Source organism: Castor canadensis, chromosome 9, assembly GCF_047511655.1.
Source record: "Castor canadensis chromosome 9, mCasCan1.hap1v2, whole genome shotgun sequence".
Classification (NCBI taxonomy): domain Eukaryota; kingdom Metazoa; phylum Chordata; class Mammalia; order Rodentia; family Castoridae; genus Castor; species Castor canadensis.
The window spans coordinates 31,538,970-31,557,453 of record NC_133394.1 but is presented as its reverse complement, the minus strand read 5'-3'; the positions used below and the strand labels follow the sequence as shown (position 1 = coordinate 31,557,453).

Genomic DNA, 18,484 nt, shown 5'->3' with positions numbered 1-18,484 from the left:
TCTTAATGATTTAGGTGCTGTTTCTCCATGTCTAGTATTCAAAAGTTTGTAAATGAGAGTGTATCACTGCGTTGTGGAGAGAAGGGGCTAAACTCTCTAAGCATCCTGTAAATCATCTTGTCCCCTTTGTTGTTGTGACAGTATAGTCACAATGGTTCTTGGGGAGGTAAAACCCAGAACCCAGAAAGCATGGCATAGAATTATAAAGGCATATTTTTATAGCAGGAGCCGTGGCCATCTGGTCGATCGTCATGCTGGGAGGAGAAGATTAAGGCCCCAAGATTTTTCATGATGAGTCTCAGGCCAGGTAACATGGACTCGTGGAGGGTGGAGGGTGTGCTTTGTTCATCTTGACACCCCTGTGTCTCCTGAGCCTCGAAATATGTTGTTTTTCTTGTGTGCTCGTTTGTTTAACAGGACTTGGCAGAGTAACCCTGGGTCAATGTTTCTCACATTAATTTTCTTCAGACCCAATAGGTGCTGCCATGCCAAATTATCTATGTGCTGAAACTTCATATTAAGACAGAACAAACTCCAGGAGCCTGGGGTTTCCTCTTGAGTAGGGGCTGCTTCTTAGAAGCTGGGCTCTGGTCCTACAGGTTTTCTGTGTAAGCAGTCACATCTTCTGTCCTTCCCACAGCTCCTTTTTTCTGAGGTTTTAATTTATAGAGAGAGGCAGAGGTACAGTAGGGGAGTGCTGGGGATGTATGGAATGTGAGGAAACCGGGCTGAGTGGCTTAAGTTCATAGGGGACCGAGAAACCATAGTGTAGCCACAGTGCATCAGAAAGGCCTTGCCAATCTATCTTGTGTTTGGCCACGGCTCTGAGGAGGAGTTCTAGGAAGTTGGAAGGATTGAGGCCAGGTTTTATGTGCATTGTCTGAAGTAAGTTCTACTTAGTGTCTCTGTCCTGTTTCCTTTTGTGTCTCCCTGTTCTAAATGCCTTATGACAGTTCCCGGGACTTTGCCACCAGCCAAATTTGGCCATTTCTCCTTTTGTTTTTGCCTCTTGTCCCCCTTGGAAATGTGACATGCTTATTTCTTCCACTGTAAGACATTAACTTTTAAAAATATGTCTGAAATTCCGAGAAGTCTAAGAATCACTGTGTATGTTTAATGTAGTGTTCTTTTTCGTAACACCACTGTTGGGAAATCTGTATCTAACTTGGAAATAACAACAGGTAAACACTGGGCCTCTTTTGTAAAGAGAGAAGCTGAAGGATTGACATGAAATTAATGGGGAGAGGACAATGTGAACCATAAAGATGGGAGCAGTTGGTAACTGAGGTGGAAAAGTACTGTGCAGTTGGGTTCCACATCCACAGTCAACCAGCTGCAGATTTAAAAAAACCCAGGGTTAAAAAAACACTGGGTCTATACTGAACATATATAGACTTTTTTCTTTTTTGTTATTCCCTTAACTTTACAGCCTAATGACTATTTAGGTAGCATTTACAGTATATTATTATAAGTAACCAAGAAATGATTTAAAGTATATGAGGGGTTGTACATAACTTGTGTACAAACACCAGGGCATTTTTTATAGGGGACTTGAACATCCAAGGACTTTGCTCTTTGTGGTGTATGATGGAACCAGTCCCCCATTCCCACCACCTAAGCTCTTTGTGCTTGTGTAAATTTTGCACAAGAGTAGCCTCTCAAGAATTCTCAGGGAAGTCGTGGCATTAGGCTGGTGCAATAGCACAAGACCTCTGTAGCAGGGGTTATCATTGCAGGTTACATGTGGCAAAGGAGATGGGAATCTGGAGATTATCTAACAAAATAAGTGTGGCCCTTGCCAGGAGTTCAAAAGATACTTGACTGACAGGTAGATCTAGACCCAAGGCAGCACTGAAGTGGTCACTAGCAGGAATTTGTGACTCAGTTTTTGCTAGGGTGACTGTGATGGGTCCAGCGAATTAGTATCATCTCTGTGTAAGGAGTACTTTAATTAAATACATTATCATATGCTGTTGGGCAGCAGGGCTTAGTTTGTGTGTGGTCACAGGGATGGGGGAGATGGTTGATCGCAAGGCTGTTTAGTGCAGGCCTCATGTTCACAAAGGGCGTCCAATTCATTCCTTCTGCGTTATCTTCATGTGAACTTGCACATTCAGTCACAGAGACAAGCTGGCAGGATTGAAGGAGGATGGCATTCATCATCCAAATTTAAATTTGTTTCTCATTAACAGACATTCTACCTGTAGTGCACTATGAATTAATATGTTTTATAAATCTTGTAACTGTCTTATGAAGAGTATAATTAGTCATAAGTGTTTGGGTGTTAGAAATGTTAATTTGTTCAATGTAGGCATTAAAATGTTTTGTCATTTCTTTATTTTTAATATCACTAAGGAGCTTTAGAAAATGAGAGTGGCTCAGGCCTTTTTTGACCTCTGGGAGGCCGTGCTGAACTGGCTTTGCATTGGCTATCCTGAGTCACATGCTCACTTCTGGTCCAGTCATCTGGGACTGGAGCATCATGGTAGAAACCTTCAGTCCTGTGACACAGATCAGCTTCTTCCCTCTGGAATTGCTGCAGTGTGGCAGGCCTGTGACTGAGTTGAAGATGGAGTCTAAGAAGACTGAAGAGTAAGACCTTGAGCAGAATTCTGATTTAGTCCTGAGGTACCTAAAATTTTAGGCAGCTCCACTCATTTTCTGCATCTATGCTTATAAACTACAGATGAAGGACAATAAATGACTTTTACAAATTGAGAAACCTGCAAAGCCCATTTCTGCTTTGAGATATCAAGGCACTGCTGAACTACTTTGTTAAAAAATTGAAATAATTGTTTTGGCAGTTGGTGGTTGTTTGGAAAAAAAAATTCAGAGTGAATGACTCTATGAGCAAAATAGCTGCAGAAATAAAGATTGGACAAAGAGATGCAAGGGGGCATTTAGTCATGGATGAGGCCTGGAAGTGATAATTGATTGTGTTTAGGGAGGGTTAAAATTGAAAAGCATTGTGAACATGCAGCCATTGGGGGTATTGAAATGAAAAAAATTGATATTTGGTAGTTACAAAGATCATATACCATCTTCTTTAACCCTCCTCTCTCCCAGTTTCTCTTTCCCAACCTGTGATAATTTATGCTATAATCACCATCAAGAGATACTCTAGGCGGGACTGAATTCAATCTCTTGACATTTTTGTTATTGTTTGGCCAAAGCTTTGATGTGGACAATGGGGACCAGAAAGTTTTATGGGAGAAAGATTGACATAGTAGCAGACGACAAAGTAACCAGCCTTGGGACCACTCTGTTGTGTTATGAGGAAAGGGACTTTGGACCTTGGTGTTTTGTAAAGGCCACATTTGCATGATTCGTACAGGATTATGGATAAAATGTCTGCAACTATCCAAGTGGAATTCTTATTCATTCCCCAAATATGCTTTCTGTGTGTTTACTAAAACCATAATATTCTGGGTAAGTTACATTATAATCATTTATGATACAGCAAAACATATCTGGAAATACCTTAAGAGAGTAGAGCATAGGTACTATTTATAATCCCATTGCTTTATGGAGAGATGGTGCTTATCAGAAATTGTAGCATCATTGTAAATTTTTCATCAGATTTTTTTCATAGGGAGTGATTTACTTGGAATTTCAGTTTATTATTTGGCAGGAAAATGTCAAGTTACCGTTCCTCTCAAAAGGGCATTGTGCATCTGAATCACCTGTGGAACTGAAAAAACAAAACAAAACAGATTTTGAACTTACTCCAGATCTGCTGTGACTTCATCTCCAGTGCTGGGCCTGTACTTTTGATTCTAATGTCTCTTCTACCTTCTTCCTTCCTTCCAAAAATTCTCACTGAGCCTGGTGACCACTACTGTACTGGGTCTTCAAAGGTGAGAAAGACAGAAATGATTCTTGACCTTTTGGTATATCTATGAGCAAGGATCAGATAATAAATACGTAAGTCCTATAGGGGGAAAAAACCCCATCAAATTGCAATGAGTGCTGTGGAGAAAAATCTAGAACATAGGGCAAACAAGAGAGTAACAGGAAGATGAGTGTGTGTAGGGGTTGGAGTGTCTCAGGTGGTGCTACAGCTGAGAATTGAAGGATGGAGAGGAGTTAGGGATGCAGGCAGGAAAGGGTGAAAGTACTTCAGGCTGAGAACCCTGTGGTGGTCTTGAAGAGCTGGCGTGGGGATTGTGGCCCAAGGGTGGGGAGTAGGAGAGGGAGTGAGGGGAGGTGGCCTGTGGTCCTTCTTTGCTGGGTCTGTTTTGTGCTGTTGTAGTTCTGTGGTTACAAAAGGACTTGCCTAAACGGCCTTTGAAAGGAAGAGCCTTCTTTGCCAGTTACAGCTCTGTCTCTGTTTAGGTCTGCTACACAAATTCTAGGGTGGCTGTTGGCTTTGTTTTGGGACTTGTAAATGATTTCACTTGAAAACATTACGAGAACTGAAAGATTCATTTAAGCAAAAGAATTTAATTGAAGGCTGCATTATTGTTCTTGCAAATCCCTTGATGTTTGGCCATTGTCTTGGAGCCTTTTCATTCCTTGTTCACTGTCACCTGCTTGGAGTACTGGGCTGTAAGCCTTCATTTCCAGCTTGTCTTTGTAAGGCTGGGAGCCTGCTTTCTCCTCTCTATCCCACTGGAATAGGAAAGTCACTCATTCTTTAGAATGAAATCTATCTGCCTCAACTGAAGGAATTCTGCTGGATTTACTGGTAGGTTATGGTGTTTTTAGAATTAGGTTCCCTGGGATCAGGTTTAGCCACATTTTTGGTAATAATGCCCTATGCATTTTAAATTTTGAACAGGGTCCTGTGTGTCGTTGTGAGATGGCTCCGTCCAAGCACTCTTGGCTGAGGGCTGTGAAGGGCAGAATCCACTGGAATGTGGTCCATCCTTTGTCCTGCAAGGCACAGGCCAGGACATGAAGTTGGGCCAGCCCAGTGAATGGGAATTATCTTCTGGTTCTCATGAAAGCAACTCAGGAATCCAATCAGCTGGTTTCTATGCTTCTTCCAAGGTACCATAAGGGTTGGTGATGGCTCTGCTTGGGAGCCCACTCGGGGAACTCTGGACCGCTCTGCCCAGGAAGGCCCTGTTCTAAGTCAGGACTCGGAACCACGCTTAGTCCTTTTGATACCACACAAGGGACCTCACTTTTTCTCCTGTGCATTACTAGTTGTTCCTTTGTTTTCTTGAGATGTGGCTTCAGTAAGTAGCTCAGGCTGGCCTTGGACTCGAGATTTTCCTGTCTTAGCCTCCCAAGTGCTGGGATCATAGGCGTAAGCCACTTCATCTGGCTATGTGTTACTAGTTTTAATGGACATGTTTGTGTAATCAGTGCATACAAATTGTTGGAATTAAAGACCCTCTGGTGCCGAAAACAGACACACAAGAGACAGAGAAAATGTTGACAAGGCAATTTCTTTTGATCAAAAGGGTACAAGCATGTACTCACTCCAGCTGAGCAGACACGTGAGCACAAGATGGCAGACTGTGGCTCCTCCTTACATCCCTGATGCAGTTGTACCTGCCCCCAACCTGGGATTTGCCCAGGTCAGAGGTTCGCAATCTTTCTCGATTACCTAAAAGGCTTGGGGGATGGGTTAGGGCACGTAATTTGGTGGGCAGTTTTTGCAGGCAATGGAGCTGTACAACAATCCAGAAGAAGAAACAGGAACCCTTTAAACAGTGTAAGTCACCTAAGATGGCAACCTGAGGAATTTTAAGTAATCTAAGAGGGTGACATAGACTTTGACAGAAATGATCATTTTTCTTACACAAATCATATTTATATTTTAACATATTTTAAGTGTTGTTACCAGACTGAACTTTTGTTTTAGCTTCTCTTCAAAACTAGTAGTGTTCTGGCCTAGCAGGTGAAGCTGGTTTCCTTCTGTGGTGGTGCTTCCTACCATCGGGCTGCCTGGATGTTACTCCACTCACATCCGTGCTCAGAGGCTGCTTTAACTTCAAAGTATTTGTACATTGATATTCTGTTTGATTCTCAGTATTAATAAGATTGAGCAAGACTGTTATTTCCAGTTGATAAAGAAGGTAAGGGGAGGCTCATTGGCTTACCCCAGACAAACTAAAGGTTGGAGTCAGGTTCTCCGCTTCCTGCTGGCATTTGTCAGAGTATGGATTAGTATTCTGTGACAAGGACATTCCTAAGTACAGTGGTACCTCAGACTATAGTCCAAAGGTGGTGAGTGAGTAGTCAAGGCTGGAGAGGTGACCCTGCCTTCTTCCATACCTGGCTGACCTGGAGACTCCGTTTGTCACCATGTATTAGCCAGCAGTGCAAGTAGCTGTTTATTTAAGAAGGTGGCCTTGAAGAAGGACAAATCATATCAAATCACATCATATCACTTACAGCTGTACGAGCAAAGCTTGTATCTGGGGAGCCTGGGAATGTGTTCTTTCTCTGGGAGTGGGGGAACACATGCCTAGTTAAATCTAGGAGAGTTTTACAAATTTTTTGAGACCAGGACTTGCTTTGTTACCCAGGCTGACTTTGAACTCCTAGGTTTACGTGATCCTTCTGCCTCAGCCTCCCGAGTAGCTGAGACTACAGGCTGTACCATCATACTCAAGAGACTAGGGAATGTCTGTACTAAAAAGACCAAGGGGAAGGTGCTGGGGGCACCTTCTACCACATTCATCCTCCATCCCCTGGCCCAGAATGAGGGTGGGAGAGGGACCTTGGGTGAGGTGTTAGCTAATAAAAATGAAGGGCTACCATCAAATATTCTGTGATGTGTCTGCTGTCACTCAAAATTAATCACACTGATGTTTGTACAAGCGCTTCAGTGTGCTTGGGTCCAGCTCATTCACTTAACAAATACATGCTGAGCCCTGTGTGGCCGGGTTGTTGGCGGTGACTTTACAGTCTGTACAATGGCCAGGGCCAGCCTTGCTCAGGACAGAGATCCTACTTTTGTAGTTAATTCTGGACTCCCACAAGAAGGAAGCCAGTTTACCTATCATTTTTTGTTTGTTTGTCTGGCTGGGGTTAGGCAAGTACTCTACTCCTGAGCTCCTTCCCTTACTGCTAGGAATGGAATGGAGCTCTGAAGGAGAGAGGGCTGTCTAGGCCTGGGGCCCTTCCTTGCTGCCTCTCAGCCAGTGACTGCAAATCACATTAGCCTGCTTGGGTTAAATGAGGGCCCTTCCTGTGCTGTACATGAAGGCCAGGCACTCATAAAGCCAGTGAGATCGGTCACATAGCCTATGACTCACGTGGGCTCCCCTTCTACTCAGAGGCCTTCTTCTGGAGCAGGGTTTCATGCCACTTTCTCTCGGCCTTGGCACTGACTTTCCTGGGCTGGCAGTGGGGATAGTAGTGGTGGGGGTGTCTTCATGCCTTGCTCGGGTAAAGGGCATTTTTTGTCTGGATCATCCAGGGAAGGGGAGTTTGGGGTGTTAGAAATCCCCTGAATTGAGGGATAGCGCTGGTAAGCAAGCTCCTAGAAATGTCCTTGACTACCCCAAGTCAGAGGACAGATTCTCTGCAAAGCAGCCCTGACCCAGATCCCAAGATGACGGGGAGGGTATTAGGACTGTGTTCCTGAGGCACTTCCTTCCCTGCCCTGCTCCTGTCTCTTGGCCCACAGGGGCCACTGGCTGTCACCAGTGTTGCTCAGAGAATGGATTTCCTGCAACACCTGACTTGGATGATGGTGTCTACCCAGGAGGACCAGCAGCAAGGGACACACAGACTTCATCTACTTTTCCTTCTGTCCATCCAGTGTTCTGGTCGTCACCCTTCCTCCATACTTCCCTGTCTCCTGCCCCACCTCCTCGGCCACCATCTGCATTGGGTATCCTCCACTCTGGCTGCCAGTACCCAGGCTCCTCCCCTAGCATGTGACTGAACTAGTCACTGGTGGGTCTAAAAGATTTTCTACTTGAATGTGACAGTTGACATTGGAAGTCTTGGTCTACTCTTGGTTATTGCTGATTCCCCCCCATCCTTTCCTGTTACGGCCCTCTAGACCACTGTGATTTCTTAATCTGATCCTAATTGGCTACGTAAAGCCCTATAAATTTAAGTCTTACCCAAGGGCATGATGTAAGCTTTGCCTTATAGTGAGATGCCTTACTCAATAAACAGATAACTATCATTTATTGATAACTCTAATTTTTTTCTGGGGGAGGATATAAAATAGTTTAGAGGGAGGGGTGGAAAAAGGAAGAAATGAACATGTCTTTGAAGGTATTAAGTTTGGATATCGGTGCAACGAGCCCTCAGGAGGCTGTCCCAAGAGGATTAAGAGTTTGTAACCAGACTTTATAGTGGAAAAAAAAAGTTTTAGACTTACTGGAAAAAGTCCTCAAAAAAATGAAAAGCAGATGCTGAGGGCATGGCTCAAGTGGGAGAGCACCTGCCTAGCAAGCATGAGGCCCTGAGAAGTTCAAATCCTATACCCCAAGCTGCTTGGGAAGGGAGGCAGAGATTGTGAGGATTAGTGTTTGAGGTCAACCAGGCAAAAAGTTACTAAGACCCCATATCGACAAACAAGCCATTTGTGGTGGTGCACGTCTATAATCCCAGGTATGCGGGAGGTGGAGGTAGGATTGTGATCTAAGGGTGGTCCCAGGCAAAAAGCACAATACCCTATCTGAAAAATAACTAAAGCAGTCTGAAGCTGTGGCTCAAGTGATAGAGTGCCTGTGTAGTAATCACAAGGCTCTGAGTTCAAACTCCAGTACTGTTAAAAAAATTTTTTAAACCAGACAGTAATGTTGGGGAAAGGGAGCACAAAGGAGGCACTGTGTGAATTTGTTGGTGATTTAAAAGGCATTGTACGTATCTCATGTGTTTCTGCTGGAACAGCGTTAGAGTGTTAAACGTTTATTTCCCCCCCACCAGAGAGAAACTTCTGCCACTTCCCAGAAAGTAAAGGTCACTAGAGACCTTGGGGACAGGAGACCTGGGCATCATTTGTCCATTGTCACTTGCCAGTGTTGGGAATGTGGCCATCACTGAATTCTGGTCCTCTTCATGCTGAGACCCTGGGGAGAGAGAAACTGAGGCTCCCTGTGACACCCCAGAGCTGAATGTGCTGGCACAGGAAGAATCTGACTGTGATGGGAGGTGATTTACCTGTCATTTCCATAGTGAGAAAGAACAAGATGGAGGTGGCACCTTTGGGTGACCAGAAGTGACAAGCAGTATGCACATGCTTCTGGGGAACAAGTTCCATGGCTTTTTGAAAATGAGTCCTAAAGTGACTTCAGCAAGTAGAAAAGGAAGTGAAGAGTTCCTGCCATAGGTTCCTCTGTCTGTGACAGAGGAAGGGGATGTCTGCATAACGCAGTGTAGAATTCTGTGAATTCAAACAGATTTTTTGTTCGTTCACACTCTAGCAGCTTGGTTAGCATGTTATGCTATAAGGAATAGTGTTTCAAAGTTAATTTTTTTTTTGTGAAATCCTCAGGGAAAAAGTAATACTTTATGAATAGGTACAGTGTACATAATTCCATCTAAGACATCACAAATGGCTTATTTTTCTTTAAAAAAGAGCCCTGTGCTATAATTACAGGCAAAAAGTATTTAAGGAAGGTTGGAACAAAATATATAGGTAGACAATAGTACTGGTAAGTACAAATAAATTATTAAAAAAAACACATGCAAAAAAGGGGAAATAATTATTCCAACTACCTTAGGTCAGTGAAGCTATTGCAAATTAGCATTACATTCATATGTGAATTTCCTGGAAACCAAAGTGAAAAGAGAAACGTGACTATTACAGTTCTTACTTAAAGAAAGCAAATTATGTCATTAGATAAAACACAGTTTGGGGGTTAATGTCTAAGATTTTATAGTGTGCCTCCATGTCTGTCCCCTGCACTTTTATCAGACATGTGGAGACACTTTTCCTGTGACTGCTTTCAACTTGCACACTTGGTTTTTCATGGGAGTAGTTGCGTGGCACCCCTAGCTCTTGGGGTCCCAGCATGTGACTTCTTCAGCTCCCTTCCTGTCATTCTGAAAACTCAGTTGTGCTAGCTGCCAGGGGCTGGAGTAGGAGACAGTGAGATTGTGCTCCCAGCGCAGCTGCCCAGGCAGGGATGTTGGGGAGGGTGATAGCTGCTTTCCGTGTTTAATGCTGTTTACAAGCACATGGATGGGCTGTGCTGTGGACACTGACGGTATGGGTGAGGGTATCTGCTGAGATAATCAGGAGCTGAGGTGCGGGGGGCGGGCCTCTGCCCCCATCGGTCCACAGCTTGCCCTTTGTGAAATACTGTGTGTGTCTTCCATCATCTTGCAAGTCATCACTTAGTGACAGTTCAGAAATGCCTTGTGAAGATGAAAATGTATTTTTATAATTGAAATGAGGATCACAGTAATGCCTTTTGAAAGAATCAAATTGTATTGCTTTACCACACCAAAGAATTTTCTTTTTCTGTTCTTTTTTCCACCTTAAAAAATAGTCCCCAAAATGAAGGAATAAAAAAGATACTCATATTCAGTTTTCCTTTCCTTCCATAACTGTTCAGTAATTGTGTGAGTTCTCACTAAAGCTGTCACTCGTGAGAGCTTTCCTATTGTTTTGGAAAATTAAAAGCAAGTATCTTAATACATAAAAGACTTCAAAATACATTTTCTTACTAATAGTGTTTGATCTGAGGGGGAGAAGAAGGGTCAACAGTGTTTAGACACACTTGAATAGCTTGTGTTGAGGAATTATCTAGGTATCCACTATAATTTTTCTCAGAAATAGCACATTGTGTGCAGAGATGTTCCCTTAACTTCCTGAGGTTGCTCAGGGTGAGAACCTAGGAGGCTTTGAGAGGTGTGGTTTTAATGTTTTGTGCTTGTCCTGTTTTCTTTTGGAAAGTGTCGATCTTAACCTGGACCTGTGCCAGTGGGGTAAAACTGCACTTGAACTTGCGGCATTGCTTTAGAAAGTGAAGGCAATCCAGCTGTGTTACATCTGTTTGTTACTGCATTCCATGAAAATGGGTAGGTAGATGGCCACTTGAGTTGGAAAGTTTGCTTAGGCTGGTGTGATCTAAATAGAGGCTTTTTGAGGAGTATAAAATTCTCCATGGTCCTGATGGTGGAGAGTCGCTGACTGCTGCAGGGGAACAGTGTCTGGCTGCCCCGTGGGAGAAATGTGTCATATGCTTAATAACATCAAGAATAGTGACAACCAAGGTTTCTACAGAAGCCCTACATCCACTCACCATGGAAAACTGGATTCTGGGGTCAGGCTTGGAGTGGAGCTGCCGCTTCATAGAGGCAGCCATGAAGACCACACTACAGGGTCTGTATGGGGGGATACATATATTTCAGTGGTCTGTGACATTCCTGAGCAATGCCGAGAAGGCACTAAGAACAGTATAGTGTTCTAACTTTAAGTGGTGAATTTCATATAGTCACATGTTCCTCTCCATTTTTGGATGGTTTAGAGACCATATTGGCCCCTCCTGTGGTTTTTCACAAGGACAAGGTACATTGAGCATCTCTACACCAGAAATTGCAAATCCTAAATGCTCCCAAAATCTGAAACTTTTGTTGGAGCATTTCTGACTTCAGATTAGGGATGTTTAACGAGTAAAGTCGAGGCAAATATTCCCAACTCTGAAAACCTTTGCAACTTAAAACATTTCTGGTCCCAAGCATTTCTAATAAGGGGTAGTCAACTCACACTCAGAGGGATTGACAGCTCGGGCTGGGGTATTTAAAAGACCATATAAACAAGGTATTTGAAAATTAGCCTTATAAATGAAACTGCAATATTTTGTAGAATATTTTCCTTAAAAATTCTACAGATGTCACCTTCTGGGCAGTGTTGGAGTTGAGGCTCCAGTGCAGGAAGTCATAGTGACAGCTGCCAGGCTACGAGGTAGCATGGAGCAGGGGGGTTTCCGTTCTTCTCACAGCTCCTGTCACGGGTTGGAGGCGTCCACAGAGCTGTCCTGGCACCACCTTTGGAGAGGTAGTGAACATTCTCTTTAGAGAGTTACTTAGTGCCCCCACAATTGAACTTCAGCCATGAAGATCATGATAACTGGCACTTTTTTCGGACAAGTTGACAATGTAGTTATTGCTTCAAGGTTACGTTAAAGTAACTTTGACTCTTTCAGACTTCAGGTTTAGGATGAGGTCAGTAGCCCACTAGTGTCTGAAATAGTTCCTTGTTTTAGCAAAGGGAGGAGAAGCATAAGTAATAACCTAATACCACTGATTGGGAAACCTTTGTGAACTTTCTCTCATGGAAATATTTACTTAAGATAAATTTATACTTAATAGAGAGCAAATGAGAAATGAATTTAATTTTGGACGTCCTGAGTTTAAAGTACCCGGTAGTAGTTGGTCTTTGCAGGAGTAACATCTGGTGGGTTGAGGAATCCTAGTTGAGTGTCCCCAGGCAGCACACTTAATATCTTTGAGCCTTGTATCCACACCTGCCAAATAGCTTGAGATCTGTGACCTGCTTTTTTGGGTTGTCTTAGAGATTAAGTGAAAAGTCATATAAAACGCACATAGTATGCGCTTCATAAATATTCTCTTTACCATTTTGAATCTTTTGGGGTTTGAAGCTAGTTCCTTTTACATTTTTAGGAACACCTCTGTCTCTAAATATAAGTACCCTCCCAACCTAGGTTCCTTGTTTTTTTGGTGGGACTGGGATTTGAATTCAGGTCCTTGAGCTTGCAAAGCAGGTGCTGTAGTGCTTGAGCCATACCTTCTGTCCATTTTGCTCTGGTTATTTTAGAGATAGAGTCTCTCGAACTATTTGTCCCAGCTGGCCTTGAACCACAATCCTCCCGATCTCAGTCTCCTGGGTAGCTGGGATTACAGGCATGTACCACTGGTGTCTGGCCCTCAGCTGCTTCTAATTTGTTCATATATTGAAAATTGGAACCTCAGACTGCATACAGCACTCAAGTGTGAATCCCACTACTGCCTCGATTATGCAGAGAGAGTGCTTTGCGCTGCTCCCATTAGTACATCCTCCACCATGTTAGTGGTTTTCTAAGACGTTCATTCATTGCCAATTCATCTCAGCTCTTCAGATCCACAGCAGCCTGGTGTCAGAGGTGCCTTAGCTCTGTCATTTTGATGAGGCGATGTTAGAACAGTGTTCAGTCTAAGAATCTGCTTAGCATTACAAAGTGTTCAACTTTCTGGAACACGGTCTTCACAAAACTCAGGAATTGACTAAAATAAGCTTTTATTGTTGTTTGGCATCAAGAATAGAACACAGCTAGAGCCTAGGGGGTTGGAATTGGGAGGAGTTAGCCTAGGAACGGAGTTTTGACTTCTTTACCTTGGGTGGCACAAAGCCTCAATGCAACACTGGGTAATTGAATGACTAATTCTCTTTTTTTTCATCCAGGCTCAACCTATTTTCATACTGCTGCAACGGCTGAGTGAGCCTCAGACTGGGAACAGGAAATGGCGGGCGAAGAGAGAGGTAGTTCTGAGTGACCAAAGTCATTCCAGAAATTTAAGAAAGTAATTGTTTTTCAAGTGCCTATTAGGATTGGGCCACCTTCGAGTCTGCACAACTTGGAAGTGATTAGAGGGGTTTTGTGGCTTTTCTGTGCTCTGATGGCTGGAGCTGGCTTCCAGCTGCACAGTGAGTAGGCAGGGAGGTAGGATAAGAAGTGCGGAGGAGCCAGAGTGGGCTGACCTGTTTTCCAGGTACAGTAGGAGCTGTACCTGCAACCTACTATAGAATCAGCCCACCCAGTTAAATTGCCCTGTGTGCTATGTGAACGTCACATTGTTTAATTGAAGCAGTTCTGATTGACCTGAAAGTATTTGTTTCAGTTGCTCTAACACAGGCGCATACACCAGAAATATTTGTGTACTTCCTGGCTGGGGTCTCAGCTCTCTGGGTTACTTAATTCCCAAGGGTTAGTACAGCAGGAGACAAAAGCACAGTGCCACTGGTGGATCAAAGGCCCAGATTTTATTTCTGCTCATACACTCGTGTGAACTGCCTAACTAAAACTGATTGTAAGCTTAAGTCTATTGACAGCAGACTTGCTTTGATAGCAGACTTGCTTCTTTACTTGAGCTTTTGAAACCTGATCTTTTATAAAAGGTCCAGGGTAAATGTCCTTTGGTGACATCGTGGACATGTGGTAATAGAGATATGGCTGGAGGACAAGGGGAGGTTCTCAACCCACTATGTGTGTATTTGTGTGTAGGACTGAAAGTGTCATATTGCAGAGGATGTGACTAGGCAGGCCTGTGAATTTCCTACCTTAACATGATAAAATACGTCTTCCCCGACTGGACCTCATCCCCCACTATCTCCTGTGATTTCCCTTTACTTTCTTATATTGCTCTGTCATACATGTAAAGAACTCCATTTGGAATTAGAGCAGCATTGTAGAATTATTGAGATAGTCATCTGTTGAACCTCATTTAAAGGGGTTACCGATCCTTTGCACAAAGCTCCTATCCTTCCTAATTGCTGTACATGAACAGTTTGACAGAGGGACAAGTGTTTTGATTGGCAGGGGGAGAGGAAGGAAAGAAGAAGAAGATAGCTTTGAGCATGGGGCACTCATGAGGTAGGCCACTGTACAGCTTCGTTGGGGTGAGAGTAGAGTCATTAGGGGCGTTGTGAATAGCCAGGCATCTGTGGAGGTCAGAGAGTGTCAAAGAGGTGTATAAATGGGGCTTTATGTGAAAGAAATTTTGAAATGGGCAACATGTTTCTAGTTTTGCCAAAAATAGGAAATTCTTCTCAGTATCTCCCATACCACAGACTACCCTCTTATCAAACCAGTGGTGGTGTTGTTGCACATGCTGTACATTAAAAAGGCATTTGTACTTCGGTTATTAATCTTTGCCATTAATCACAGTGTCCAGTCATTTTGTTTTGTTTTGTTCTTTCATTGACATGAGATCTTACCATGTAGCCCAGGCTGGCCCCGAACTTGGGATCCTCCTGCCTCAGCCTCCCAAGTGCTAGGATTGTAGTTGTGCATCACCACACTTGGTCTAGCCCAGTCATATTGGGAAAACATTTAGGAATTACTCAAGATTTGGTAAAACATGAGTTCACAAAAAACACACATGGCTGGGCATGTTGGTGTATGTCTGTAATTCCAGCACTTGGAAAATGGAGGCTGGGGGATTGAGAGTTTGAGGCCAGTCTGCACTAAATAGTGAGACCCTGTCTCAAAATAAAACAAAACAAATAAAACCTCCCACACACTTAACTGTGCATGCAAAATGGCTCTTTTGTATTTTAAGTAAATTGTGTTTCAAAGTTGATTTTCTTTCAAGAAGTTTCTGTTAAAAGGTAATACATTGGTGGCATTCCTTAAAAATTTTACTGCTAACTATGACCTTGTTTCTAGAGGTAGAAGAAACAAGTCTAAGTTTCATGAAATCAATTTGAGAGTGACTTTTTAGATTGCAGTCAATATGAAATTGGGGTTTATTTGATCTTTCATATTATTAGTCCATTTTTATTCTTTCTAAGAGGTCTTCCTGATTGCGTGTTATCTTCAGACAGCTTCAGGAGACTTTGTAAAGTGTATGTTTTAACAAGATTTTCCTGTAGATCTTTGGCAAACTTTGCACTTTTATTGTTTCAGAAATATAAATAACAACAGAACAGAGTTCTTTTCTGGCATATTTTCCTCTTGTCCTGCTTCTTTTATGTTAAGACACTCTGCAGTTCCTGTTGTTCCTGCCTTTGAACTCAGAAAAATAGGCTGTCTGTCCTATACTCCAAACAAAGAGAAGACACATAAAAATTAGAGGCCTACTTAAGGCCAAATTGCTGATTTCCAATGGGTTCTGACTGAGGGCAAAAGGTAGGGAAGTTGAGTCCTACTTGATGTTCACTCTGAGGCCTGAGGCCCACTGAGTCACCCTCCCGTGTGTTCCTGCTTACCTGCTTGGAGTCCTGCATCGGTGGGTAGTTATTTGGAGAGTCAGCTCTTTGAAGAATCAAGGGCTGAGAGCTCAAAATTTCATAGTGATTATCTTGTCAAGGCAAACCTAAATTTGATAAAACCCAAATGAAAGAGAATTAAATGTCTGAAGATACCAGTAGCTCAAATGTTTGGGACATAAGGTATGTTCTTGAGGAGTCTGTTCCTGTAGATAATATGTTGGACTCCAGGACTGGGTTCAAGTTCATTGCCAGACTCGATGGCCTAGAGCTGCCTGGTCCTGAGAGAAGCGGAGTAAGTCTCTGGCACTTCTGTCTAAGCTTCTTCAAGATCAACTCTAGCCTCTCCTTTTTTTGGGGGTGGGGTGGGGACGGGTTGTATACTGGGGTTTGAACTCAGGGCCTCCCCATTGCTAGGCAGGTGCTCTACCACCTGAGCTGTGTCCCCAGCCCCAACTATAAGCTTCTCTTAATGCTGGTAAAGGAGCCATTTCACTCTTGAGGGACTTTATTTAGGTAATGAGTAGTAATAGCACTAGACTTGGAGTTCCCTTGACCATGACACTGATCAGCACTGTGACCTTGGACAAATAACTCATCTCTTGAGCTTTGTTTCTTCATCTGTAAGATGGGGATATCCACTGCACAGGGTTTTCTGTGACAGTGATAGGTGCTGGGCCTGGCATGCAGTAGGCATGTGGTCCACCTGAGTTCTGTCCCTTCCTTTGTTGGGCAGCATCCTGGCTGTGGCTACGTCTAGTCGCATTATATTCATTTTGCAAATTGCTTGAACGGTGAGACTGAGGTGAGAGGAGTTGGAGATGGTCTGCTGAATTTTTGCCATTGTGGTCCTTTTGAGATGGTGATGGTGCACCTTCATTTCCTGGTCTGTGCTGTGTACCTTGCTTCACAATATGCAGCGAGGTGACAGGAAGTACATATGGCACTGGGAAGCTGAGAGTAAATCTGATCATTGGAGGCTCGTTACCTGTGATTGCAGCACAGGAAGGAGATGTGGCTGAGTAAATGGAGCTTGATGTGCTATTGAAAAAACTCAGCGACTCTTAACGAAAAAGGGAAAAGGTTGGGGTGGGGGGGGGAAGAAAGCTGAACATTCCACGGCTACATTCCTGTGGTGTACTTCAACACCAGACGATGATTCTGTTTATTTTGCGTCAACGTTTTACACTTGGGCCATCGTGTGTGTGTGTGTGTGTGTGTGTGTGTGTGTGTGTGTGTGTGTGTGATGGTATAGTAGTTATGAAAAAGCTTGATATGTTATTGGTGTTTCTGGTCTGAGCCTGTCTCGGGTAGTCTGCTGGTATGCTAGTCCTCGGTTGTGGGTCTGGACAGTGGGAGAAAGGAAGCAATTATCCAGCTAATGTGAAGGAGGAGAGAAGACAGGCAGCCTGCCCCCTCTCATCAATTACTCCAAATTGGTGTTTATAGGGAATTAAATTCCCTCTCTCTTTCCTTTGTCTGTTAGAACCATCATCAGAGGTCTTAAGTGCAAGCCTGAGAGTATTTCTTGCTTCTTCTCTAAGTCAGGCTAGGGATCCAGCTATCAGACCAGGGATCCAGCTGTTACACATCTACCTTTGGGGTCTCCTTCATGCTTCCAGACCAGGATTGGTCTTGGTTTGATTAGATGAGCTAAACCATAAGAAATATTCTAATGTAAAAAATAGGCTTGCCCCAATTTGCTGACTTGTGTTTGCAGTGCAGGATTTCAAAGTGAAGTTAAATATAAATGAAGTCATTATAAGTGAAAACACCTTAAAAACAAAGTGCTCTACAAGTGTAAGACATTAATAAATGTAAACTCAATGACATTATTTCTCATTCACATTAAAGAAATAATATTTGAAGTCTTCCAGGCACACACAAATTATGGTAATGCTTAAATTTCTCTTTGGTGAAGCTTTCTGGGACAGATAAACATGCCACAGGGTGAGCTTATGTCTTTAAATGTCAAAAGTGGATTTTATTTGGCTTCTTCCTGTTTTTTTTTTTTAATCTTCTTTATTTTCAAGTGTTGGGAAAGATGGGAAAACTGGAAGACTTGACAACAGAGAGTGGCAATAAACTGTAGGACCAATGGGAAAAGAGAAGAAATTATATTAAATGTATTCAAAGCAGGAGGCGAGAGAAGAAACTCTTATGAGAAATTGACACTGATAATTTAAATTTTCTCTTTCAGAAGTGACAGACTCAGGAATAGAAAAGTGGGGTTGTAACTTTTTTTTTTTAATTGAAGTTAACACCTAACATTGTCCTTTCTTTACTTAGCGAGACATAAAGTAGAAACAGATTTCTATAATTCTCTAGTCTCCGATACCTGCCACCCCATTCGTGTGACATTGGCACAGTTGGCTCATCTTTAAAAGACTCAGTGATGTCTTGGAAACTTGATGCCTTTTTATTTTTTTCATCCTGCAGGCCATGAGAAAGTTGATTCCTTTTTAACTTTCTGATACATCAGTTTTACAAAACAGAAAAGTGAAAGGGCACTCCAAAGTGTGACACAGAAATATCCAGTCTGCAGAGCAGACAGAACCAGCCTGTGCTGGCCGAGAGCACTGCTGGCGGTATGTTCCACTTAAGAACCCAAAGCGAGAGCTGAGGGTG

General features: G+C 43.0%; 1 protein-coding gene across 4 annotated transcripts in view; it reads left to right on the top strand.

The window, feature by feature from the left end:
* Tspan5 (tetraspanin 5) overlaps nucleotides 1-18,484 on the top strand; it is a 168,757-nt gene that overhangs the window by 40,448 nt on the left and 109,825 nt on the right. The window contains exon 2 of one of the 4 annotated variants that reach the window (XM_074041408.1): nucleotides 13,331-13,408. The exons of the other annotated variants lie outside the window; for them this stretch is intronic. Coding sequence (XP_073897509.1) covers nucleotides 13,331-13,408 — 78 coding nt within the window. The remainder of the gene's footprint in view (nucleotides 1-13,330; nucleotides 13,409-18,484) is intronic. 4 annotated transcript variants of the gene reach the window in all.